General features: G+C 36.5%; 1 protein-coding gene and 1 pseudogene across 1 annotated transcript in view; both read left to right on the plus strand.

Annotated features, from left to right (window-relative positions):
• The window catches only part of PGR (progesterone receptor), a 100859-nt gene that overhangs the window by 52680 nt on the left and 20364 nt on the right, over window positions 1–27815 (plus strand). The window contains exon 4 of the mRNA XM_047694002.1: window positions 20104–20409. Coding sequence (XP_047549958.1) covers window positions 20104–20409 — 306 coding nt within the window. The remainder of the gene's footprint in view (window positions 1–20103; window positions 20410–27815) is intronic.
• Window positions 26989–27147, plus strand: LOC125080335 (uncharacterized; annotated as a pseudogene).

The raw sequence follows: 27815 nt of genomic DNA on the forward strand, positions 1-27815 counted from the left end.
TCTTTATCCATTCGTCTGTAGATGGACATCTAGGTTCTTTCCATAGTTTGGCTATTGTAGACATTGCTGCTATAAACATTCGGGTGCACGTGCCCCTTCGGATCACTACGTTTGTATCTTTAGGGTAAATACCCAGCAGTGCAATTGCTGGGTCATAGGGTAGTTCTATTTTCAACATTTTGAGGAACCTCCATGCTGTTTTCCAGAGTGGTTGCACCAGCTTGCATTCCCACCAACAGTGTAGGAGGGTTCCCCTTTCTCCGCATCCTCGCCAGCATCTGTCATTTCCTGACTTGTTCATTTTAGCCATTCTGACTGGTGTGAGGTGATATCTCATGGTGGTTTTGATTTGTATTTCCCTGATGCCGAGTGAAATGGAGCACTTTTTCATGTGTCTGTTGGCCATCTGGATGTCTTCTTTGCAGAAATGTCTGTTCATGTCCTCTGCCCATTTCTTGATTGGATTCTTTGTTCTTTGGGTGTTGAGTTTGCTAAGTTCTTTATAGATTTTGGACACTAGCCCTTTATCTGATATGTCATTTGCAAATATCTTTGCAAATATCATTTGCAAATATCTATCCCATTCTGTCAGTTGTCTTTTGGTTTTGTTCACTGTTTCCTTTGCTGTGCAAAAGCTTTTGATCTTGATAAAATCCCAATAGTTCATTTTTGCCCTTGCTTCCCTTGCCTTTGGTGATATTCCTAGGAAGATGTTGCTGCAGCTGAGGTCGAAGAGGTTGCTGCCTGTGTTCTCCTCAAGGATTTTGATGGATTCCTTTCTCACATTGAGATCCTTCAACCATTTTGAGTCTATTTTCGTGTGTGGTGTAAGGAAATGATCCAATTTCATTTTTCTGCATGTGGCTGTCCAATTTTCCCAACACCATTTATTGAAGAGGCTGTCTTTTTTCCATTGGACATTCTTTCCTGCTTTGTCGAAGATGAGTTGACCATAGAGTTGAGGGTCCATTTCTGGGCTCTCTATTCTGTTCCATTGATCTATGTGTCTGTTTTTGTGCCAGTACCATGCTGTCTTGATGATGACAGCTTTGTAATAGAGCTTGAAGTCCGGAATTGTGATGCCACCAACTTTGGCTTTCTTTTTCAATATTCCTTTGGCTATACGGGGTCTTTTCTGGTTCCATATAAATTTTAGGATTATTTGTTCCATTTCTTTGAAAAAAATGGATGGTACTTTGATAGGAATTGCATTAAATGTGTAGATTGCTTTAGGTAGCATAGACATTTTCACAATATTTATTCTTCCAATCCAGGAGCATGGAACATTTTTCCATTTCTTTGTGTCTTCCTCAATTTCTTTCATGAGTACTTTATAGTTTTCTGAGTATAGATTCTTAGTCTCTTTGGTTAGGTTTATTCCTAGGTATCTTATAGTTTTGGGTGCAATTGTAAATGGGATGGACTCCTTAATTTCTCTTTCTTCTGTCTTGTTGTTGGTGTAGAGAAATGCAACTGATTTCTGTGCATTGATTTTATATCCTGACACTTTACTGAATTCCTGTACAAGTTCTAGCAGTTTTGGAGTGGAGTCTTTTGGGTTTTCCACATATAGTATCATATCATCTGCAAAGAGTGATAGTTTGACTTCTTCTTTGCCGATTTGGATGCCTTTAATTTCCTTTTGTTGTCTGATTGCTGAGGCTAGGACTTCTAGTACTATGTTGAATAGCAGTGGTGATAACGGACATCCCTGCCGTGTTCCTGACCTTAGCGGAAAAGCTTTCAGTTTTTCTCCATTGAGAATGATATTTGCAGTGGGTTTTTCATAGATGGCTTTGATAATATTGAGGTATGGGCCGTCTATCCCTACACTTTGAAGAGTTTTGATCAGGAAGGGATGCTGTACTTTGTCAAATGCTTTTTCAGCATCTATGGAGAGTATCACATGGTTCTTGTTCTTTCTATTATTAATGTGTTGTATCACATTGATTGATTTGCGGACATTGAACCAACCTTGCAGCCCTGGAATAAATCCCACTTGGTCGTGGTGAATAATCCTTTTAATGTACTGTTGAATCCTATTGGCTAGTATTTTGGCGAGAATTTTTGCATCTGTGTTCATCAAGGATATTGGTCTGTAGTTCTCTTTTTTGTTGGGATCCTTGTCTGGTTTTGGGATCAAGGTGATGCTGGCCTCATAAAATGAGTTTGGAAGTTTTCCTTCCATTTCTATTTTTTTGGAACAGTTTCAGGAGAATAGGAATTAGTTCTTCTTTAAATGTTTGGTAGAATTCCCCCGGGAAGCCGTCTGGCCCTGGGCTTTTGTTTGTTTGGAGATATTTGATAACTGTTTCAATCTCCTTACTGGTTATGGGTCTGTTCAGGCTTTCCATTTCTTCCTGGTTCAGTTGTGGTAGTTTATATGTCTCTAGGAATGCATCCATTTCTTACAGATTGTCAAATTTGTTGGCGTAGAGTTGCTCATAGTATGTTCTTATAATTGTCTGTATTTCTTTGGTGTTCGTTGTGATCTCTCCTCTTTCATTCATGATTTTATTTATTTGGGTCCTTTCTCTTTTCTTTTTGATAAGTCTGGCCAGGGGTTTATCAATCTTATTAATTCTTTCAAAGAACCAGCTCCTAGTTTCGTGGATTTGTTCTATTGTTTTTTTGGTTTCTATTTCATTGATTTCTGCTCTGATCTTTATGATTTCTCTTCTCCTGCTGGGTTTAGGGTTTCCTTCTTGTTCTTTCTCCACCTCCTTTAGGTGTAGGGTTAGGTTGTGTACCTGAGACCTTTCTTGTTTCTTGAGAAAGGCTTGTACCGCTATATATTTTCCTCTCAGGACTGCCTTTGTTGTGTCCCACAGATTCTGAACCGTTGTGTTTTCATTATCATTTGTTTCCATAAATTTTTTCAATTCTTCTTTAATTTCCTGGTTGACCCATTCATTCTTTAGAAGGATGCTGTTTAGTCTCCATGTATTTGGGTTCTTTCCAAATTTCCTCTTGTGATTGAGTTCTAGCTTCAGAGCATTGTGGTCTGAAAATATGCAGGGAATGGTCCCAATCTTTTGATACCGGTTGAGACTTGATTTAGGACCAAGAATGTGATCTATTCTGGAGAATGTTCCATGTGCACTAGAGAAGAATGTGTATTCTGTTGCTTTGGGATGAAATGTTCTGAATATATCTGTGATGTCCATCTGGTCCAGTGTGTCATTTAAGGCCTTGATTTCCTTGTTGATCTTTTGCTTGGATGATCTGTCCATTTCAGTGAGGGGAGTGTTAAAATCCCCTACTATTATTGTATTCTTGTCGATGTGTTTCTTTGATTTTGTTATTAATTGGTTTATATAGTTGGCTGCTCCCACGATAGGGGCATAGATATTTAAAATTGTTAGACCTTCTTGTTGGACAGTTCCTTTGAGTATGATATAGTGTCCTTCCTCATCTCTTATTATAGTCTTTGGCTTAAAATCTAATTGATCTGATGTAAGGATTGCCACTCCTGCTTTCTTCTGATGTCCATTAGCATGGTACATTCTTTTCCACCCCCTCACTTTAAACCTGGAGGTGTCTTCGGGTTTAAGATGAGTTTCTTGTAGGCAACATATAGATGGGTTTTGTTTTTTTATCCATTCTGATACCCTGTGTCTTTTGATTGGGGCATTTAGCCCATTAACATTCAGGGTAAGTATTGCGAGATATGAATTTAGTGCCATTGTATCGCCTGTAATGTGACTGTTATTGTATATTGTCTCTGGTTCTTTCTGATCTACTACTTTTAGGGTCTCTCTTTGCTTAGAGGACCCCTTTCAATATTTCCTGTAGAGCTGGTTTGGTATTTGCAAATTCTTTCAGTTTTTGTTTGTCCTGGAAGCTTTTAATCTCTCCTTCTATTTTCAATGATAGCCTAGCTGGATTTAGTATTCTTGGCTGCATGTTTTTCTCATTTAGTACTCTGAATATATCATGCCAGCTTTTTCTGGCCTGCCAGGTCTCTGTGGATAAGTCTGCTGCCAATCTAATATTTTTACCATTGTATGTTACAGACTTCTTTTCCCGGGCTGCCTTCAGGATCTTTTCTTTGTCACTAAGACTTGTCAATTTTACTATTAGGTGACGGGGTGTGGACCTATTCTTATTGATTTTGAGGGGGGTTCTCTGAACCTCCTGGATTTTGATGCTTGTTCCCTTTGCCATATTGGGGAAATTCTCTCCAATAATTCTCTCCAACATACCTTCTGCTCCCCTCTCTGTTTCCTCTTCTTCTGGAATCCCAATTATTCTAATGTTGTTTCGTCTTATGGTGTCACTTATCTCTCGAATTCTCCCCTCGTGGTCCAGTAGCTGTTTGTCCCTCTTTTGCTCCGCTTCTTTATTCTCTGTCATTTGGTCTTCTATATCGCTAATTCTTTCTTCTGCCTCATTTATCCTAGCAGTGAGAGCCTCCATTTTTGATTGCACCTCATTAATAGCTTTTTTGATTTCAACTTGGTTAGATTTTAGTTCTTTTATTTCTCCAGAAAGGGCTTTTATATCTCCCGAGAGGGTTGCTTTAATATCTTCCATGCCTTTTTCAAGCCCGGCTAGAACCTTGAGAATCGTTATTCTGAACTCTATATCTGACATATTACCAATGTCTGTATTGATTAGGTCCCTAGCCTTTGGTACTGCCTCTTGTTCTTTTTTTTGTTGTGAATTTTCCGCCTTGTCATTTTGTCCAGATAAGAGTTTATGAAGGAGCAAGTAAAATACTAAAAGGGTGGCAACAACCCCAGGAAAATATGCTTTAGCCAAATCAGAAGAGATCCCGAATTGTGAGGGGGGAGAAAGGGGATAAAAAGGGGTTCAGAAAGAAAGAAAAAAGAAAACTATTAAACTATTAAACTATTAAAACTATTAAAAAACTATTAAACTATTAAAAAACTATTAAAAACTATTAAAAAACTATTAAAACTATTAAACTATTAAAAAAAAGAAAGCCGATAAAGAAAAAATATAAAAAGAGGAAAAATAAAATATATATTAGATAAACTATTTAATAAACGTTAAAAAAAGAAAACGGTAAAAGTTAAAAAAAATTTAGCAGAAGAAGAGAAAAAGAAAAAAAAATTGAAAAAGAAAAAAAAATTAAATTAACTGCAAGGCTAAAAAATCATGGGGAGAAAGCCATGAGTTCCGTGCTTTGCTTTCTTCTCCTCTGGAATTCCGCCGCTCTCCTTGGTAGGTGAACTTGGTCCTGGCTGGGTTTCCCATTGATCTTCTGGGGGAGGGGCCTTGCAGAAAGTGGTTGATTTTCTGTTTCTGGAATTGCTGTTCTTCTTCTCTTCAATCTCCCGTTGGATTTGTAGGTGTTTGCAATCTTTAGATAAGCTATTTAGCTGATCTCCCGCTACCTGAAGTAGTCTCAGCCTGCTACTTCTCCGCCATCTTGACTCCTCCCTCTCCATTCTTTTTTTCATATAACTTCAATTATTTTAAACAAAGTTGTTGCAAATATTTGTAGTCAGTAATTCCAAAGTCCCATAACTCCAGATCTAATTATGCCACTGTATCACAGTGGTTTAAAAAAATGCCACTATTCTTTATAGAATTTCCCCATGATTGTAGTATAAATACTCCTTTATAGCAAATTTCAGGCGACTAAGGTTTTAAAAAACCAACTCTCAATATTCCTGAATACTTAGTAAGTTTTCATAGGCTGTTGTGAGCCCATTCCAGCTCCCTGTTTATTATCTCTGCTACTTCTCACTCATTGTGCCTTTTGTAATTTTGGATTATAAACTCATGTTTGGCACAGTTTAATATTTTTTTAAAATCCTGTGTGGCCTTAATTGAGGGAGTTTCTCTCCAGAGAATTTTTATTTATTCTTCCAGGCACTTTAAGGATTTAATCAATGAAGGAACACTTTTCATATTTACTTTTTTGCCTCCAGGATTCCCATACAATGCAGATAGAATAATTTCAAACTGCCAATCTGGGTGAAGGAGGCCTTTGATTAAGAATTCAAAGGAGAGTTTTTTTTTTATTATTAAGAATTCAGAGGAGAGGTTTTTTTTTTTTTTTTTCCATGCTGAGCTAGGAGATGAAACAGATATGCTTTCTTCTCGTGTCCCTTTGTCAGTGGATAGAGAGTCTTCATATTGGACTCCTTGATACTTTGCTGACTTTTTGAGAAGTTTATCTATGCATTTAAAAGTATCTATCCATTAAAAGAAGTTTATCTCTGCATAGTTATACTTCATTCATCATATTAGGTGTTCTGGAGATTAATAAGCTACCTAATTTTCTACATTGCCTGTAAGAGAAATTTACATAAAATTTTATGCTAATTTCAATCCAATATATTAAACCTACTTTAAAGTTTTAAATATTATCAGTAGGTTAAAAAGAAATTTTTAAAACACTTCTGTAGGAGATGGTATAGCATTGTAATAAGAGTAAGGATGTAGAGTCAGAACAAATAGGGTTTGATTTAAATTTTGCCACTAAGCCTAGCAATTACACTACTAGTTATTTATTCAAAAGATATAAAGGTAGTGATTCAAAGGGGCACATGATCCCCAATGTTTATAGCAGCAGTGTCCACAATCTCCAAAGCATGGTAAAAGCCCAAATGTTGTCCATCAACAGATGAATGAATAAAGATGTGTGTATGTCTATGAAGGAATATTACTCAGCCATCAAAAAGAATGAAATCTTGCCATTTGCAACAATGTGACTGGAACTAGAGATTATTATGCTATGCAAAATAAGTCAGTCAGAGAAAGACAAATACCATATGATTTCACTCATATGTAGAATTTAAGAAACAAAACAGATGAACATAGGGGAAGGGAGGAAAAAATAAAATAAGACAAAAAGAGAAAAGCAAACCATAAGAAACTCAACTAAAGGGAATGACTTGAGGGTTGCTGGAAGGGAGATAGGTGGAAGGATGGGGTAACTGGATGATGGGGATCAGGCAGAGCACTTTATGTAATGAGCACTGGGTGTTATATGCAACTGATGAATCACTAAATTCTACCTCTGAAAATAATAATACACTGTATGTTAACTAACTTGAATTTAAACTTAAAAAATAATACATAAATTTCCCCACTAATAGCTGCAGGACCTCAGGAACACACTGAAACTTTTACACATCTTTATTTTCTTTTCCATTAAGACCACATAATGAAAGTTATGAGGGCAAATGAAATGATAGCTCTAAAGGATATCCTTTAGATATCCAGGCACACAGGTGCCTGGCCTATAAAAAAGTTTAGCAAATTGTGGCTTCAAATACCTTTTATGTCTTAGAGTCATTTATGCAGATATTATCATTGGCAAAATATTTAACTTTAATGCAAATTATATTCTTATATCTTCTAAAAGTTTTTAATTTTTTTGTAGGAACCATTGAAAAATCAAAGCAGGTATCTTGGAATTGACATTAATTTACAGACTCATAAATAGTAGAGGTACTTAATGTAATGGTTACTGAATATTATTATTATATATATTTATGTTCCCAAACCATATGTTTCCCCTGGAAACATAATCTGAAAGGAAATGTATATATTTTACATGGCAGGAAAATTTGGTAAATGACTGAAAATATTTCACTTGATTTTTTTTAACCTTTGTAGAAGAATGTCCTACTTGTTTTGATTTTTGGAAGTACTTTGGTAACTGTTTGGGATAGACCCCTTGACTACAGGAGTATGGTGAACTTACAAAAGATATTCACCAGTTTGTGGTATGGGTCCCTCACCTCTCAAATCTGTATACATTGCCTTTGTTTTTTTTTTAGGCATCTAATGTAAATGAAGACAAAATTAGATTCTAATGACTTTCCTTTGTTGATGACTTGGTTCTTTTGCCTGTGTTTCTTAATCATTGAATTTCAGTAATTTCATCAATACTTAGCTCTTTCTTTTTTTTTTTTTTAAAGATTTTATTTATTTATTTGTCATAGAGAGAGAAGCGAGAGTGAGCACAGGCAGACAGAGTGGCAGGCAGAGGCAGAGGGAGAAGCAGGCTCCCTGCCAAGCAAGGAGCCCGATGTGGGACTCGATCCCAGGACGCTGGGATCATGACCTGAGCCGAAGGCAGCTGCTTAACCAACTGAGCCACCCAGGCGTCCCTACTTAGCTCTTTCTTAATCCTTATTTTTTTTTCTGAAACAGAATACACCTTTTTGTATTTGAAACTTCAAGTCTTCTTATATATTAGCAAAGTATTCTTTATTACCTTCAGAAATTTTTTGTTTTATGTTTTCTTTCCCTTTTTCATGGCCCCCAATAAGAATCAGTATCTTAGCTCTCTGGTTTCAGTCTTCCACACCAACTACCCTTTCTCTACTGACTTTAATTTTTAGTTCTTATACCTCATTTTGTGATTTTTCTTAAAAATCTCAACATCATGTCTCTGGTTACTTTTTTTAACACTGGCAGTTCTCCTTTTTAATTCTTCTAATAAGGCTTTTTAATCTATAATGGCTTTATTTCTTTAATTTTTTTTTCTTTTTCAGCTCCCATTTCAGCTTACTTTATTTTGTAATTTCTTGCATCTTTAGTTTGATGTTATATTTCTCTCCTTTGGATTCTTGAAGTTTAGATGTCACTTTATTTTTGAAATATAGGGAAAGTTTTGCCTAGGTCTATTTCCTACCATAATTCTTCCTCCAACTTGTATTCATCTGATTTTTAATTTTTACATTCTCCTTTTATCATTTCTAAAATTAGTTTTGCTTAAATTCTCTATGATATGTCTGCTACTTACTATACATTTAAGTCTATATAATTCTATCCTGGCCTGCTATTTGACTTAGTAATTGTTAACCATTTCCCTTTGGCTTTCTTTTTACTTTGATTATCCCCTGATAATTTCAGCTAGAAGACTCGAAATCTTAGCTATGTTTTTGGTATGGAAGACAGGGAAACAGTAGTTGGAGACATAAATGTAGCTATGGTAGAATAACATCAACAGCCAAAGTGCAAGCATATGCAAACCCCAAACATTTTATGAAATTCCTAGATCCTCTGCCCTACATTGTATCTTTTGCTGGAGGGAAATTCCCTTTAGATTTCTTCTCATTCTTCAGAGAACAGAAGTTATATGTCAGAAGACCTAATTATTATAGACACTTTTGTGGCAAAGATGTTTTTGTTGCTGTGCAATTATTGATTTATTCAAAAAAAATTATTCTTACTATGTACAAGATACTGTGATATCATCAAAGAGTTTATGTTTTAGTTGAGGACAGAAACAATTAAAAAAATAGGATAAAATATTGTAGCCTGCCAGAACATGATAAATGCTAAGAAAAAATAAAACAGAGATGCAGGATAGAAGGTGTTAGGGATTAGTGTACATTTGTCTCTGCTCAGTTGAATACGAACAGTAACTCCAAAAATAATTCCGAGTTTTCCATTACTTTTCTCTATTCTACCTCTTGTCTGGGTTGTCTCTATTTAAACTTAGAAGGCCAAATTGTGGTGGGGGGGGAAGTAGTGTGACCATATGATCCTCCTTTCGGTGTCCTTTACCATTCTACTATGAAAATGGATGCTGAGGACTTATGTTTTCTGCTTTCCCTGTAACCTTCATATGTCCCAATTAAAATTCCTCTCACCCACCACTTTTAACATACATTAAGATACTAGACATATTTGGCATATGTTCCTGGGTTCTGTATCCTATCTTATTTGTCCCTATGTCCATTCATACAAATATTTATATAATTCCACCATGTTGGATTGTAATAATAGTATTATAAATTATAATGAACAGATTGGCATATATTGAAATCACAATTACTCTTCCAAAAAAATTTTCTTGGCTACTCTAACAACCATTTATTCTTCTCAATGAACAGTAAAACCATCAATCCCAGTTCCAAAAATACTGGATTCTGATTGAAACAGCATAATATTTATGTATTAATTTGAGCAGGAGTGATAGTTTAAGGTTCTCAATCCAGAAATATTTCTCTTCATTAATTCACATATTTGTTTTGTGTCCTATGACAGAATTTTATACCTTTTAAAAATTTTGCTTCTTTTTTAAAGGTTTTATTTATATTTGAGAGAAAGAGAGAGAGTATGAGTGGGGAAGAAGCAAGTTCCCAGTGAACAGGGAGCCCAACATAGGGTTCCATCCCAGGACCCTGGGATCATGACCTGAGCAAAAAAGAAGATGCTTAACCAACTGAGTCAGCCAGTTGCCCCCCAGAATTTTATAGTTTTAATACAGGTCCTATGTTTTTCTTAAGTTTCTGCTTATTTTATAACTTTCACCTCTGTTGTGATAGAATATTACTTTCTATTTTTGAAATGGTAATTATTAGAACTGATATAGTGTGATTTTTTATTTCCTAAATTTAGTTATTATATCTTAATTTTTAATTGAAGTATAATTAACATATATTATATTAATTCAGGCATGCAACATATTGATTCCACAATTCTATACATTAATCAATGCTCATAACAATAAGTGTAGTTACCATCTGTCACCATACATTATTCTAATATTATTGACAATAATCACTATGCTCTACTTTTCATCTCTGTGACTTATTTTATAACTAGAAGTTTTTACCTCTTAATGACCTTTATCTATTTCACACATCCCCTAACCCACCTTCTTTCTGGCAACCACCAGTTCTCTATATTTAAGAGCCTGTTTTTAATCCTAAAATTTGTATGGAACCAGAAGAGACCCCAAATTGCTAAGGAAATGTTGAAAAAGAAAAACAAAACTGGGGACATCACATTGCCTGATTTCAAGCTTTACTACAAAGCTGTGATCACCAAGACAGCATGGTACTGGCAGAAAAACAGACACATAGACCAGTGTAACAGAATAGAGAGCCCAGATATGGACCCACAACTCTGTGTTCAGACAATCTTTGATAAAGCAGGAAAAAAAAATCCAGTGGAAAAAAGATAGTCTCTTCAATAAATGGTGCTTGGAAAATTAGACAGCTATGTACAGAAGAATGAAACTTGACCACTCTCTTACACCATACACAAAGATAAACTCTTACACCATACATGAAGATACTGCCTCAACCTGAGGCAGGAATCTATCAAAATCCCAGAGGAGAACATAGGCAGTAACCTCTTCAACATCAGCCACAGCAACTTCTTTCAAGACATGTATCCAAGGGCAAAGGAAACAAAAGTGAAAATGAACTTTTGGGACTTCATCAAGATAAAAAAGCTTCTGCACAGCACAAGAAATAGTCAACAAAATGAAGAGGCAACCCACAGAATGGGAGAAGATATTTGCAAATGATACTACAGACAAAGGGCTGATGTCTAAGATCTATAAAGAATTCCTTAAACTCAACACTCAAAAAACAGATAATCATGTCAAAAATGGGCAGAAGACATGAACAGACACTTCTCCAAAGAAGACATACAGATGGCTAACAGATACATGAAAAAATGTTCATCATCATTAGCCATCAGGGAGATTCAAATCAAAACCACATTGAGATACCACCTTACATCAATTAGAAGAGCCAAACTTAACAAGACAGGAAACAACATGTGTTGGAGAGGATGTGGAGAAAGGGGAACCCTCTTACACTGGGAAAGCAAGTTGGTGCAGCCAATTTGTAAAACAGTGTGGAGATTCCTTAAGAAATTAAAAATAGAGCTACCCTATGACCCTGCAATTGCACTACTGGGTATTTACCCCAAAGATACAGATGTAGTGAAAAGAAGGGCCATATGTACCCCAATGTTCATAGCAGCAGTGACCACAATCACCAAACTGTGGAAAGAGCCAAGTTGCCCTTTTACAGACAAATGGGTAATGAAAATATGGTCCCTATATACAGTGGCATAGTACACTTCCATCAGGATGAATACCCAACTTTTGAATCAACATGGATGGGACTGGAAGAGATTATGCTGAGTGAAATAAGTCAAGCAGAGAGAGTCAATTATCATATTGTTTCACTTACTTGTGGAGCATAAGGAATAACATGAGGACATTAGGAGAAGGAAAGGAAAAATGAATTGCGGGAAATCAGAGGGGAGATGAAGCATGAGAGACTGTGGACTCTGAGAAACAAACAGGGTTTTGGAGGGGACTGGGATGGGGGGTTAGGTGAGTCTGGTAGTGGGTACTAAGGATGGCAAGTATTGCATAGAGCACTGGGTATGGTTCATAAACGATGAATCTCGGAACTTGGAAAAAATAAAATTAAAAAAAAAAAGGAATCTGTTTTTAGATTCCTATATAAGCGAGGGGTGCCTGGGTTTCTCAGTCAGTTAAGCATCTGCCTTCAGCTCAGATCATGATATCCAGGTCCTGGAATAGAGCCCTGCATCCCCCACTGGGTTCCTTGCTCAGCAGGATCTGCCCTTCCCTCTTCTCCTGTACTCTGTGCTCTCTCTCTCTCTCCCCCTCTCAAATAAATAAATAAAATATTTTGGGGGGGGGGAACCTCCCATATAAATGAAATCATATTGTATTTGTCTTTCTTTGTCTGATTTATTTTACTTGGCATAATACCCTAAAGATCCATCTATGTTGTTGCAAATGGCAAGATCTCAGGCTATTTTATGGCTAAGTCAATTCCTATGTGTCTATGTTTATGTGTATCACATCATCTTTATCTATTCATCTATGAATGGACATGTGTTGTTTCCATATTTTGGCTACTTAAAATATGCTGCAATAAACATAGGGGTTCATATATATTTTAAAATTAGTGTTTTTGTTTTCTTTGAGTAAAAACCTAGCAGTTGAAGTACTGAATTTTTAATGTTTGAAGGAACCCCTGTGTTGTTTTCCACAGTGGTTGCACCAATTTACATATCCAAGAGTGCAGGAAGGTTCCCATTTCTCCACGTTCTTGCCATGATTTGTTATTTTTCTGTCCTATCGTTTCGAGCCATTCTGACTGGTGTGAAGTGATAACTCCATTGTGATTTTGATTTGTGTTTCCCTGATGATTGGTGATGTTGATCATCTTTTCATATGTCTTTTGGCCATTGACATGTTTTCCTTTGGAAAAAATGTCTATTTTTTTTTTTTGGTGTTGAGTTTGTAAGTTAATTATTTATTATTATTATTATTTTAACATATAATGTATTATTAGCTCCAGGGGCACAGGTCTGTGAATCACCAGGTTTACACACTTCACAGCAATTACCATGCACATACCTTCCCAAATGTCCATAGCCCAACCACCCTCTCCCTCCACCCGGCAACCCTCAGTTTGTTTTGTGAGATTAGGAATCTTTTATGGTTTGTCTCCCTCCAGATTCCATCTTGTTTCATTTATTCTTTTCCTATCCCCCAAACCCCCAACATTGCATCTCAACTTCCTCATATCAGGGAGATCATATGATAATTGTCTTTCTCTAATTGACTTATTTCGCTAAGCATAATACCCTTTAGTTCCATCCACGTCATCGCAAATGGCAAGATTTCATTTCTTTTGATGGTTACATAGTATTCCATTGTATATATATCACCTCTTCTTTATCCATTCATCTAGGTTCTTTCCATAGTTTGGCTATTGTAGACATTGCTGCTATAAACATTCAGGTGCACATGCCCCTTTGGATCACTACATTTATATCTTTAGGGTAAATACCCAGTAGTGCACTGCTGGGTCGTAATGTAGCTCTATTTTCAGCTTTTTGAGGAATCTCCATGCTGTTTTCCAGAGTGGTTGCACCAGCTTGCATTCCCACCAACAGTGTAGGAGGGTTCCCCTTTCTCCACATCCTCACCAGCATCTGTCATTTCCTGACTTTTTAATTTTAGCCATTCTGACTGGTGTGAGGTGGTATCTCATTTGTATTTGTATTTCCCTGATGCCTAGTGATATGGAGCATTTTTTCATGTGTCTGTTGGCCATTTGGATGTCTTCTTTGCAGAAATGTCCGTTCATGTCCTCTGCCCATTTCTTGATTGGATTATTTGTTCTTTGGGTGTTGAGTTTTATAAATTCTTTTAGATTTTGGTTACTAGCCCTTTGCATTGTCGTTTGATATGTCATTTGCAAATATCTTCTCCCATTCTGTCAGTTGTCTTTTGGTTTTGTTAACTGTTTCCTTTGCTGTGCAAAAGCTTTTGATCTTGATGAAGTCCCAGTGGTTCATTTTTGCCCTTGCTTCCCTTGCCTTTGGTGATGTTTCTAGGAAGAAGTTGCTGCGGCTGAGGTCAAAGAGGTTGCTGCCTGTGCTCTCCTCAAGGATTTTGATGGATTTCTTTCTCAGGTTGAGGTTCCTCATCCATTTGGAGTCTATTTTCATGTATAGTGTAAGGAAATTGTCCAGTTTCATTTTTCTGTATGTGGCTGTACGATTTTCCCAACACCACTTGTTGAAGAGACTGTCTTTTTTCCATTGGACATTCTTTTCTGATTTGTCGAAGATTAATTGACCATAGAGCTTGGTGCCTATTTCTGGGCTCTCTATTTTGTTCCATTGATCTCTGTGTTTGTTTTTGTGCCAGTACCATACTGTCTTGATGATGACAGCTTTGTAATAGAGTTTGAAGTCTGGAATTGTTATGCCACCAACTTTGGCTTTCTTTTTCAATATTCCTCTGGCTATTTGGGGTCTTCTCAGGTTCCATATAAATTTTAGGATTATTAGTTCCACTTCTTTGAAAAAAAATGGATGATATTTTGATAGGAATTGCATTAAACATGTAGATTGCTTTAGGTAGCATAGACATTTTCACAATATTTGTTCTTCCAATCCATGAGCATGGAACATTTTTCCATTTCTTTGTGTCTTCCTCAATTTCTTTCATGAATACTTTATAGTTTTCTGAGCACAGATTATTTGTCTCTTTTGTTAGGTTTATTCCTAGGTATCTTATGGTTTTGGGTGCAATTGTAAATGGGATTGACTCCTTAATTTCTCTTTCTTCTGTCTTGTTGCTGGTGTATAGAAATGCAACTGATTTCTGTTTATTGGTTTTGTGTCCTGACACTTTTCTGAATTCCTGTACAAGTTCTGGCAGATTTGGAGTGGAGTCTTCTGGCTTTCCACATAAAATATCATATCATCTGAAAAGAGTGAGAGTTTGACTTCTTCTTTTCAGATTCAGATGCCTTTAATTTCTTTTTGTTGTCTAATTGCTGAGGCTAGACATCTAGTACTTTGTTGAATAGCAGCAGTGATAATGGACATCCTTGCCATGTTCCTAACCTTAGGGGGGAAGCTCTAAGTTTTACCCCATTGAGAATGATATTCGCTGTGGGTATTTCATAAATGGCTTTGAAGATATTGAGGAATGTATCCTCTATCCCTATACTATGAAGAGTTTTGATCAGGAAAGGATGCTGTACTTTGTCAAATGCTTTTTCAGCATCTATTGAGACTGTCATATGGTTCTTGCTCTCTTTCTTTTATTAAAGTATTGTATCACATTGATTGATTTATAGATGTTGAATCAACCTTACAGCCCAGGAATAAATCCCACTTGGTCATGGTGAATAATCCTTGTAATGTACCATTGGATCCTATTTGTTAGTATTTTGGTGAGAATTTTTGCATCCATGTTCATCAAGGATATTGGTCTGTAATTCTCCTTTTTTGATAGGGTCTTTGTCTGGTTTTGGGATCCAGGTAATTCTGGATTTTGATGCTTGCTCCCTTTGCCATATTATTTACTGCAATTTGCTCCAGTATACCTTCTGCCCCCCTCTCTTCTTCTTATGGAATCCCAATTATTCTAATATTGTTTCATCTTTGGCATCACTTACCTCTCTAATTCTCCCCTCATGGTCCAGTAGTTGCTTGTCTCTCTTTTGCTCAGCTTCTTTATTCTCCATCATGTGGTTTTCTATATCACTAATTTTCTCTTCTGCCTCATTTATCCTAGCAGTAAGGGCCTCCATTTTTTATTGCTCCTCATTAATATCTTTTTTTATTTGAACTTTGTTATATTTTATTTCTTTTATTTATCCATAAGGGCATTCTCAATATCTCCCATGCTTTTTTTGAGCCCAGCTAGCACCTTGATAATCATCATTCTGAACTCTTGTTTGTCATATTACTATGTCCATATTGATTAGTTCCCTTCCCATTGGTACTGCCTCTTGTTCTTTTTCTTGTGGTAAGTTTTTCTGCCTTGTCATTTTATCTAGATAACAATAGATGAATGAGAGAACAAAATACTAAAAGGGTGGTAAAGACCGCAGAAAAATATATGCTAGCAAAATCAGGAGAGACATGAAATGGGGGAGAAGAAAGGGGAAAAAATATTTTAAAAATGGAAAAATTAGGGGTGCCTGGGTGGCTCAGTGGGTTTAGCCTCTGCCTTCGGCTCAGGTCATGATCCCAGCGTCCTGGGATCAAGTCCCGCGTCGGGCTCTCTGCTCGGCAGGGAGCCTGCTTCCTCCTCTCTCTCTGCCTGCCTCTTTGCCTGCTTGTGATCTCTGTCTGTCAGATACATCAATAAAGTCTTTTAAAAAGATGGAAAAAGGAGATGCAACATGGGGTGTTGAGGGGGTAGGAGAAGAATAAATGAAACAAGATGGGATTGGGAGGGAGAGAAACCATAAGTGACTCTTAATCTCACAAAACAAACTGAGGGTTGATGGGGGGAGGGGGGTTGGGAGAGGGGGGGTGGGGTTATGGATATTGGGGAGGGTATGTGCTATGGTGAGTGCTGTGAAGTGTGTAAACCTGGCGATTCACAGACCTGTACCCCTGGGGATAAAAATATATGTTTATAAAATAAAAAAAAAATAATAAAAAAGATGGAAAAATTATATATATATATATATATATATATATATATATATATATATATATATATATATATATTACATTACACTGGTGAATAGAAAAGAGCCACCCACTAGATTTTGGGTATATTCTGGTTTCTTTGGAGAAACTACCTGCCAAAATTTTATAGGGAAATAAAATATATAGATATCTATCTACACACACACACACACACACACACACACACACACAATAAGGGTAAACACGGGGAAAGGATGGAATATGACTATAAAGATGAAAATTTTAAAAGATTCAAAAAAAGGAATTGATAAGGGGCGCCTGGGTGGCTCAGTGGGTTAAAGCCTCTGCCTTCGGCTCAGGTCATGATCCCAGAGTCCTGGGATCAAGCCCCGCACCGGGCTCTCTGCTCGGCAGGGAGCCTGCTTCCTCCTTTCTCTCTCTGCCTGCCTCTCTGCCTACTTGTGATTTCTGTCTGTCAAATAAATAAAATCTTAAAAAAAAAGGAATTGATAAGAAGTTTTTTGGAAAGCAAAAGAAAGAAAAAAAGGAGGAGAGAATGTAATCAGGCTGGAGACTAGAATAAAGCCATGTGCTAGATTTAAGGTATATTTTGATTTACTAGGAGAAATTGTATCCCAAAATTTTAAAGAAACAAACCTATATGTATACAAAAAATAAGGTCAAGTAAATGAAGGGATAAAATATGACTATAACAATGAAAATTTTAAAGGATTTTTTAAAAGGCATTGATAAGATAAAATAGTTTAAAAAACTTAAAAAAGAAAAGAGGATAAGTTAAAAAAAATAGAATAAGAAATAAATAACATTTAAAAAATTTAACTTTGAAAGACTAAAAGGATCATGGAAAGAAAACCATGAATTCTATGTGTTGCTTTCCCCTAGCTCTGGAGTTTCACAGTTCTCATTGATTAGAGAACTTAGTCTTGACTGGATGTTCTTGCTGATCTTCTGAGGATGAGGCCTCTTGCAGTGATTCTCAAATGTCTTTGCCTGAGGTGGAATTGCACTGCCACTTAGCCAGGCTATGTAATCTGCTTGGCTTCACTCTTGGTAGCTTTTGTTCCCTGAATGCTTTCCCTTTTCCTTTTGTTCCCTGAATTTTTTTTTTTTGCAACCTTCAAATCTCTGACCCAAAGGAGCCTAGAGCTTGGGGCTCCACTCCTAAGTGTGCCATCTGAGAAAAGAAGTCAATCCCTCCCATCTCCCTGGTCTCCAGTGCACTCTGAGCTCACCCAGCCTGTGACTGAGCATTTCTATGTCTGGCACATGGCCCCGTTTGGAGTCTCAGAACCCAGCAAATTCCTGCAGAGTACTCCCATGAAGCTCCTCCTGAAGGAGGAAGTAGGAGATCTTTCTGGATCTGCCACTTATGAGGTCCCTGCTTGAAAGGCAGTGGTTGGACTGTGCCTTGGATCACAGTTTAAGGTAATCCCGAGCTGAGAGTACACTCCTCAGCCTGTTTCTGTAACTGGCTTTCCTGCTTCAATACCTGGGAGCTCGGCCACACTCAGACACCCCCAGTCTTTCTCTGAGCCCACGGGTCCTGAGACCACATGGTTCCTGAGACCACACTGTCCCCATGAGGGCTCCACCCCCTCTTAGCCTATGAAGCAACATCCCTCAGTGGAGCAGACTTCTAAAAGTTTCGATTTTGTGCTCCACTGTTCTCTTCACTTGCTGGGAGCTGGCCCCTCCCTACCATGGTCTCTCTTCCTGTGGCTTTAGATTCACTTCTCCATAAGTCCTACCTTCTGGAAAGTGGTTGATTTTCTGTTCCTAGAATTGCTGCTCTTCTCTTCTATCTCCTGTTGAATTTGTAAGTGTTCAGAATGGTTTGATAACTATCTAGCTGAACTCCTGGGACTTGATGATATTTCAGTCTCCTATTCCTCCGCCATCTTGCTTCCTCCTCCTGTAATTTTGTCTTGTTCCTTCATTTGGGAGATATTTTTCTGTCTCTTCATTTTGCCTAACTCCCTGTATTTGTTTGTATATATTTGGTAGGTCAAGTACGTTTCCTGATATTGAAAGTAGTGACCTTATGAAGAAGATGTCCTGTGATACTCTGTAGCACAATCTTCCCTGGTCACCAAAACAAGGTGCTCCAGGGCTGTCCCTGTGTGTGCTGTGTGTACCTACTATTGTGACTGGTCTACAATTCTTCTAGCCGGGCCAACTGCAATGAACCAGTTTGCCTGCTGGGTGCACTGGACAGGGTTTGGTCCCAACACTTTTGAGGGTCTTATCTGAAGTCACTGTGGGCTCACTGCTGGGTGCCGCCAGCAGTCAATCAAATGTCTGCAATTAGCCACTCTGCCATAATTTCAGGTGCATGAAGGTTAAGTCTTACTCCCTGCAAGGGCAGCTAAGAGACTGGCTGCCAGAACTGTGAACATGCTAATAAATGAAGTTCTTTCCCCTCAACACTCGACCCCTTCCCAGGGCCAGAGATACTTTGGAGGGATATCTGCTGAGGTGGGTGGGATTAAATGGGGTAGGTCCACAGGAGAATGTCATTGTTAGGCATACAATTTTAGCAAGATAAATAGAGTGTTTATACTAGTTCCCACAAGAATGGGCATTAAACCCACTGATATTTATAGCTCTTGAAGTTAAACCATACTAGTACTGAAAGCCCAATGTTATATGGACTCATCTTCCCAGTGCAGGTGCCCAGTGCTGGGAGTGTATAGTGTGGGGTCTGATCCTCTTTCTTTTCATACTTGTGATGTCCCTCCCTTTTGTGGTCAGTCCCACCAAGGGTTCAGTTCCCAGCTGAACTGGGAACTTTACATTTTTCAATATGCCCTCCTCTCCATGAATAACTGTGGAAGGTCTGTTCTGCCAGTCTTCAGGTCATTTTCAGAGTTAGTTGAATAGATGTAGCTATTATCACAGTACGTCTATGGGACAAAGTGAGCTCAAGATCCTCATACCCCATCATCTTATGCTACTCTGGGCTAGCCCTCAACAGATTCCTAAAAGACTAAAACCCAAAAGAAGATTCCATATTTACTGAAAACTATGTTTTAAGTAATGTAGTCTGTAGCATTAGCTTTTGGGAGGCAGTCCTATCAAAATATTTTCCAGTTCTGAGCTTAGTCTCTACTGAAAGCCATTTGTCTTCTCATATATATTGCTACAAAGCTCCATACTCCTCCATTAGATACTGGTGTAAATATTCACACCACACAAACCCAGGGAATGCTGGTGTAATTAATTCTTTAATTCAAGTCTGAGACCTAACATTTTACTTATTCCATTTCATTTTATTAGATTGATGCTAAAACCTACAATGCTATATTCTAAGACTTAAGAAAAATAACAATCTGCTGAAAGATCTGGTTGATATGTATTTACATGATCTTTTCTTTCTTTTCTTTTTTTTTATAGGTCGAAAATTTAAAAAGTTCAATAAAGTCAGAGTTATGAGAGCACTGGATGCTGTTGCTCTCCCACAGTCTGTGGGCATTCCAAATGAAAGCCAAGCCCTAAGCCAAAGAATCTCTTTTTCACCAACTCAAGATATACAGTTGATCCCTCCATTGATTAACCTGCTAATGAGCATTGAACCAGAGGTGATCTATGCAGGACATGACAACACCAAACCTGATACCTCCAGTTCTTTGCTGACGAGTCTTAACCAACTAGGCGAGCGGCAACTTCTCTCAGTAGTCAAGTGGTCTAAATCATTGCCAGGTAATAATAATTTGTATATAGTAGCATAGAATGAAAATTTTGTATTTCTTATACAAGTCAATTGTTAAAGTCTGTATAATAAATTAAACATTGTGTAAACAGCATGTTATATAATGCATTTCAGCAGTTCAAAATACTTACCTAGGATCTTAAATAATGTGTTTCTTATCTAGGACCCTACTGTGTACTATGGAAATACAGAAGTCATAGATGATATTTTGAGTCTTGATGATTCCAAAATTACATGCATGAAGCAGTTAAGGAACAGCATAAGTTTATGTGTTCAAGCACAGGTGTAATAGTAGTTCAGAGAAAAAGAAATTCTCCATCTTCTTAAAAATGTCGAGTTCATTTTAAGTGCTACTTTAACCAACCTCAAATAGTTAAAAATAAAACTGAATGTATCTATTCACATAACATATCAAAAATAGTATTCAGAGTACAGTGGGATATTTAAAGTTAGTTAAGAAGTATAATTTATAAACATATATAAATAAATTGGACATAGGGAAATGAACTTCCTTCTAGTCACTATTTTCTCTATACTCAGACAAAGTGGAAAAGAGTAAGAATCTGGCTTGTACCATCATGAAAGGATTTAAGTCACTTTATTTAAAAACTAGTTTTCCTTCCTCAGCACAACTCCATACAATGATGAAGTTTTTACTTGGCTAAATCTGAGTCTACAGAGCCAGGAGAATACATGGGTATCCATTTTTGTAGAAGCATTAATCCCATAATTAAAAATATAGCATTTTTAAAAATTATATTCTCTTCACACCAAAAATACCCTTACATTTTTTTAAATCAGTTGATTTTTCCAGTATCTGATCAAGAATTAAACATATGACATTTTAGTCTCCAGGTAAATTCAATATTCTTTTGAAAAGAATTTTTTTGTCAATTTCACTTAATATATTTCTGTTATCATTTTACCTCAAAGGTTTGAAATTCAACAATGACTTGTTATTCAAAAATCAAGGTTATTTGAAACAGAAAGAAAAATAGATTCCTGTTGAATCTTCTAAAAAATATGTGTTGAGAAAAAATTAATAAAACTCACTATTCTAATGGAGATAAGGTAATTTCATAGAAAAATCCAAATACCCAGGTTCTTATTAGCTTCATTGTTGCTGAAAGCCTTGGGCAGGTAATTTTTTTTCCATTAGAAAAGTTCTGAGATTTTAAAACTTAACTGTAAAGTTGTTATCACCTTTATTTACTTACTTACTTAGTTTCTTATTTATTTATTATGTTATGTTTGTTGCCATGCAGTAATTCATTGTTTTTGATGTACTGTTATCACCTTTAATAGATCTTTATTAAATTGAGATATTACAATAAGGATGAACTTTGTTTAAAAATAGGAGTATTTATGTGTTTAACTTTTCTCAGTTTTTATATTATTTAGAAAAGGTGGTTTCTTTGATTTTAATCGTTATAGTTTATATTTTTAACATTTTGGAGCTTCTTTACTGTTTAAAAAATTCTAGTATCAGTTGGCAAAGTTGGAAAATACACAATTATAGCTTAAAAGATAATTTATTCACTTTGGGTAAAAGCTAAGTGAACACTTTAAGTTGAAAGATTTACCTGTGAAGATTTTTTTATCTTCACATTCTCAAAAAGAGTGAGAGGAAATTTTTATACTGAATTTACCAGCAACTCTTTCAGTGTTGCAAAATGTTATCTGTGTGTAAGGAAAAAAGAATGATGACATCCACCAGTATTATAGGTACCATTTCCATTAACTGTAATGTAACAATAAAGGAAGCTCATTTGATAGTTTAGTTTGATAATTTAGATTAGCAAATAATTGTGTGACCCATGATCTTTTAAAAATACTGCATGAATGATGAAAATAGTCAATGAACCAGAGTGACTATATTGAACTCTTTGAAAGGACTCATGCCTGTAAAGTCAAACCTTTCAGTTGACTTTAAACCAGAATACAGTTTTTACTCACTTGATTCACTCAGTAAGTGGCTATTGCATACCTTCTGTTTGCATGACCTAAACAGTAGTGTTAAAAAGCCAGAAATGTAGGCTCATGGTATGAACACATTTTGGTACAACATATCCTAGCTTTTGATCTTCAGCTTTGCACATGAGACAAATTTATTTTATCCATTCATTCACATGTTACTTGGTCTGTAAAAGATAAACTTTCATTATATGAGGCCTATTAATAAATCAGGATGTCAGTTTACTTACTTGTAGTACAAAAAAAGATGCTGCTAGTAAAACATGTTGACGGGTCAATATAATAAGAAAGTGTATTTTGGAAGTCAGATTAAGATCAGATACAAAATAATCATCATAACAAAGGTGATGGTATGCCTGAGGGCTCCAAGGCATGTATCTGCAGGTCCCTGAAAGGATGCTTGTTGCCTGATCAGGGCCTCCTCTTTTTTTCTTTGTTTATGCTCTTCTATTATATTGGACCCACTATGGTAATTGCAGCTTATCTGACATCTCTCTCATGATATTTTAGAGATATTGTTGCTCCAGTATAATGGAGACTTGCAGGATGCTTTAGCCTCATGACAGCACATTTAAAATATTGTCTTAAGATACACTGCGTCTGACATATTGTATCTATTATGTGAATGATTTTACATTGACTTTTAGCTATAAGTTCAGTGAGTAATATTTTCTTATTTGGAGCTTGAAGTGACACAGTATTTGCAAAATTTTTAAAAAATGAACAAGACAAAGATTAGGAGAATGGAGGAGGAGGATCTTAAGCTCACCTCTTCCTAGGGGCACACCAAAGTAACAACTACGTCTGTGTAACTCACTCTGAAAATGATGTGAAGTCTGGAATGCAAAATTTTTAAAAAATGAACAAGACAAAGATTAGGAGAATGGAGGAGGAGGATCTTAAGCTCACCTCATCCTAGGGGCACACCAAAGTAACAACTACGTCTGTGTAACTCACTCTGAAAATGATGTGAAGTCTGGAAGAACATAGTTTCCTTAATTAATCACAGAGAGGAGGCCACATAGAAAAGGAGAAGAGGGGCAGAGATATGGTTGGGAGCCAAAACCCCCCAAGACTAACCACAAAAGGGAGAGACATCACAAGCATGAAGAAACTACAAGATCAGACCCACCAGGCACCTCAGCACGAGGGACATGCATTGAGAAGATGAGTAACATCTAGTCTGCCTTAATTTGGCAAGCTTTGAAAATCAGCTGTGCCTAACTCTGGGTACATTAAAAATTAGTGGGCTTAGCTCTGAGAGGGTCAAAAGGCCATAGGAAATTGAACTTCTTTCCTTAAAGAGCTAGCACAATAAATAACCCAACCAACCCAACACAGCCTTTAATAGCAGTTTGAATAGTGCCTGAGGTATATGTGAAGAGTAATTTACTAATCTTAGAGCATGGGCTAGAGGGACATAGATCTATAGGAGATTTCTTCAGGAACAAAATAGCTGGCAGATACCATCTCTCCTCCCTCCCTCCAGCCTAATTTACTAGGCACTGTGGATATCAGCAGGAACACCATCTATCTTGTTAGCACCATGTGCCCTAAATCATGTTCCACTGCAGACTCACCCCATCCATCTTGCCCACTTCAGCAAGCATTTGTTAAAAGGAGCTCCTGCCCTGACACACTGTGCAAGTATCTCCAGTAGGGACTGATGCCACTCCAAAGTGTCTCCTCACCTGCAGACAGTGGGAAATAACCCCACACACCAGCACATGGGAAGTTCCAGCAGCTGAACATTTTAGCTAGCCACACAGCCTTCCACTGTGACAAACACACTGGATGGAAATAGGTGGTTTTACTGACAGCTCCAACCAGAGAGTACTCTGACAATTGGTGTGCACATAACTGCACCACACAGAGTGCAGACAGCTAGCCTGATTGCTGACATTGCCCACCAACAAGCCCATGGTTATCTCAGACATACCCCATAAAAGCACAGGCACCAAACCCTGTACTATGAAACCACAGAAGGTAAAGGTAGTCAATGCAGCTTGCTGGACTGAAAGCCCAGTCAGCTAGTGGCTCAGCCACAACAGTAGTGTTTACACAGCCCATATTCAGGAGATGTCCCTGGACTACATTGTTCTGGTGAACAGGGGACACTGACAAACAGGTACTACAAGACCTCTTCATCACAAGACCACTACTTTTCATACTAAGAGATATAGCTGACCATCCTAATACCTATAAACAGAGTTAGACAAAATGAGGCAGAGGAATATATCCCAAATGAAAGAAGACAAAATAACAACAAAAGAACTAAATGAAATGGAAATAAGTATTATGCCTAATAAAGAATTCAGTAATATCATAAAGGTTTTCAGTGGACCTGAAATAAGAGTGGAGGATCTCAGTAAGGCCTACAATAAAGAGATAGAACATATAAAAAGAACCAGTCAGAGATGAAGAATTTAATAAATGAAACAAAAAAAAATACACTAGAGAGAGTTAATAGCATATTAGGCAATGTAGAAGAACAAATCAGCATCTGGAAGATAGATTAATGGTAAACAAGCTGAACTACAAAAAGGAAAATGACTAATAAAAAAATTAAAAAAGAAAAAAAATAATAAAAATTAAAATTGGTTAAGGGAATTCAGTGACATCATTAATTGTAGTGATATTCCTATTATGGGGAATCCAGAAGAAGAAAACAGAAAGAAGGGGAAAGAAGACTTATTTGAAGAAATAATAGTAAATTGACCAGTTTGGAGATTAAAGCACAAAAGCAATGAAATCAATTATATCTACAGGAATTAGTCTGGGGATTCACAGAATAAAAGGATGTAAAATATGACATGGTATACAGAAAATGAGGAAGGGAGTAAAAATGTAGGACATGAATGTGTTCAAACTTAAGTCACCATCAAGTTAACAGACACTGCAATACACATAAGATGTTATATGTGAAACCAATGGTAACCACAAATTAAAAACCTGTAATAGACACACATACAAAAAAAGAGACAGGAGCTCAAGCATAATATTAAAGAAAGTCATTAAAGCATAAGGAAGGGGGCAAGAGGAGAAGAAAGGAACAGAGAAAAAAAGCAACTTATCAATAATTACTTTAAATGCAAATGGACTAAATACTTTAATCAAAAGACATAGAATGAAAAAAAAAAAAAAAAAAAAAAAGACATAGAATGGATAAAAAAAGACTCACCTGTATGCTGTCTACAAGAGGTACTTCAGACATAAAGATATATGCAGACTGAAAGTTAAGGGATTAAAGAACATTTACCATGAAAATGGAAACAACCAAAAAACTAAAGTAGTAAATAAATTTTAACGGACATAAAGGGCAAGATAGACAGTAATACAATAATAATGACTTTAACACCCTATTTACATCAATGGATCAGTCATCCAGACAGATGATCAAGAAGCAATGGCTTTGAGTAACCCATTAGTTCAGATGGACCTAACAAATATATATATAGTATTTCATCCCAAAATAGCAGAATACTCATTCTTTTAAGCACACATTTGACATTTTCTGTGATAAATCACATTAGGCCCCAATACAATTCTCAGTATTTAAGAAGGCTGAAATATAATATCATGCATCTTCCCACCAGAACAGTATGAAACTAGAAATCAACTACTAGAAATTATCTGGAAAGAACACAAATACATGGAGGCTAAACAACATGATACTAAAAAATAAATGGATCAACCAAGAAATCAAAGAGGAAAAAAAAAAAAACACATGGAGAAGGAGTGCCTTGGTGGCTCAGTCAATTGAGTGTCTGCCTTTAGCTCAGGTCATGATCCCAGGGTCCAGCGTTGGGCTCCCTACTCATTGGGGAGCCTGCTTCTCCCACTCCCTCTGCCTGCCATTCCCCCTGCTTGTGCTCTCTCTCAATATATCTCTCTAAACACAGGATAAAAGAAATTGATAACTGTGCAAACTCTTTTGGACACAGCCAAAACATTTCTAAGAGGGAAGTTTATAGCAATACAGACCTGCCTAAAGAAACAAGAAAAATCTCACACCTTGCACCTAAAAGAGATAACAAAAGAACAGCTAAAAGCTATTAAAAGGAAGAAAATAATAAACATTATGGCAGAAATAAATGAAATAGAGACTAAAAAATAATACAAAAAATCAATGATAGCAGGAGCTTGTTCTTTTGAAAATAAGCAAAGCTGATAATCTTAAGCCATACTTACCAAGAAAAAAGAGGACTAAAATAAATAAAATCAGAAGTGAAAGAGGACAAATAACAACACCACAGAAATGAAAGGACTGTAAAAAAATATTATGAAAACTTACATATCAGCATATTGGACAACCTAGAAGAAATAAATAAACTCCAAGAAACATATAACTACAAAACTGAATCAGAAAGAACTAGGAAATTTGAACAGACCAATTACTAGTAAGGAAATTGAATCAGTAATCAGAAAAACTCTCAACAAACAAAAGTTCAGGACAAGTTGGCTTCACAGGTAAATTCTACCTAGCATTTTAAAAAGTGTTAATACATTTTTGTTTTCAAGTTGTGCCAAAATTTAAAAGGAAAGAAAAATTTCCAAATTCATTCTACAAGACTGGCATTACCTTGATATAGAGAAGCTTTGCACAGTGGCAGTATCGTAGCCAATGAGGTTTATCCGAGGCGCGATTATTGCTAATTGAAAACCTTGATATAGAGAAATTTGTTACATTTCTATACATCAATAATGAATTAGCAGAAAGAGAAATTAAGAAAACATCCCCATTTACAATGGTGCCAAAAAAAATAAAATATCTGTGACGAAACATAACCAAGAAAGGTGAAATATCTGTACTCTGCAAATTAAAAAAAAAATCAGTGAAGGAAATTGAAGGTGACACAAACAAATGAAAAGATATTCCATGCTCATGGATTGGATAAATTAATATTGTTAAAATGTCCAAATCACCCAAAGCAACCTCCAGATTTAATGCCATCCCTATTAAAATACCAACAGCATTTCCTACAGAACTAGAACAAACAGTCCTAAAATTTGTATGGAACCACAGACAAACCCAAAGAGCCAAAGCAATCTTGAGAAAGAAGAACAAAGCTGAAGGTTTCACAGTCCCATGCTTCAAGAAATAATTCAAAGTTGGAACAATCTAAACAATCTAAGCAGTATGGTATTGCCATGGAATCATACATATAAATCAAAGGAACAGAATAGAAACTGCAAAAGTAAACCCACAACTATATGGTCAATTAACCTTCAACAAAGGAGGAAAGAATATGTAATTGGGAAAAGACGGCCTCTTCAACAAATAGTGTTAGAAAACTGGACAGCAACATGCAAAAGAATGAAATTGGACCACTTTCTAACATCATACACAAAAGTAAATTCAAAATGGATTAGGACCTAAATGTGAGACCTGAAACCATAAAAATCTTAGAAGAGAGCTTAG

This window comes from Lutra lutra, chromosome 10, assembly GCF_902655055.1.
Source record: "Lutra lutra chromosome 10, mLutLut1.2, whole genome shotgun sequence".
Classification (NCBI taxonomy): domain Eukaryota; kingdom Metazoa; phylum Chordata; class Mammalia; order Carnivora; family Mustelidae; genus Lutra; species Lutra lutra.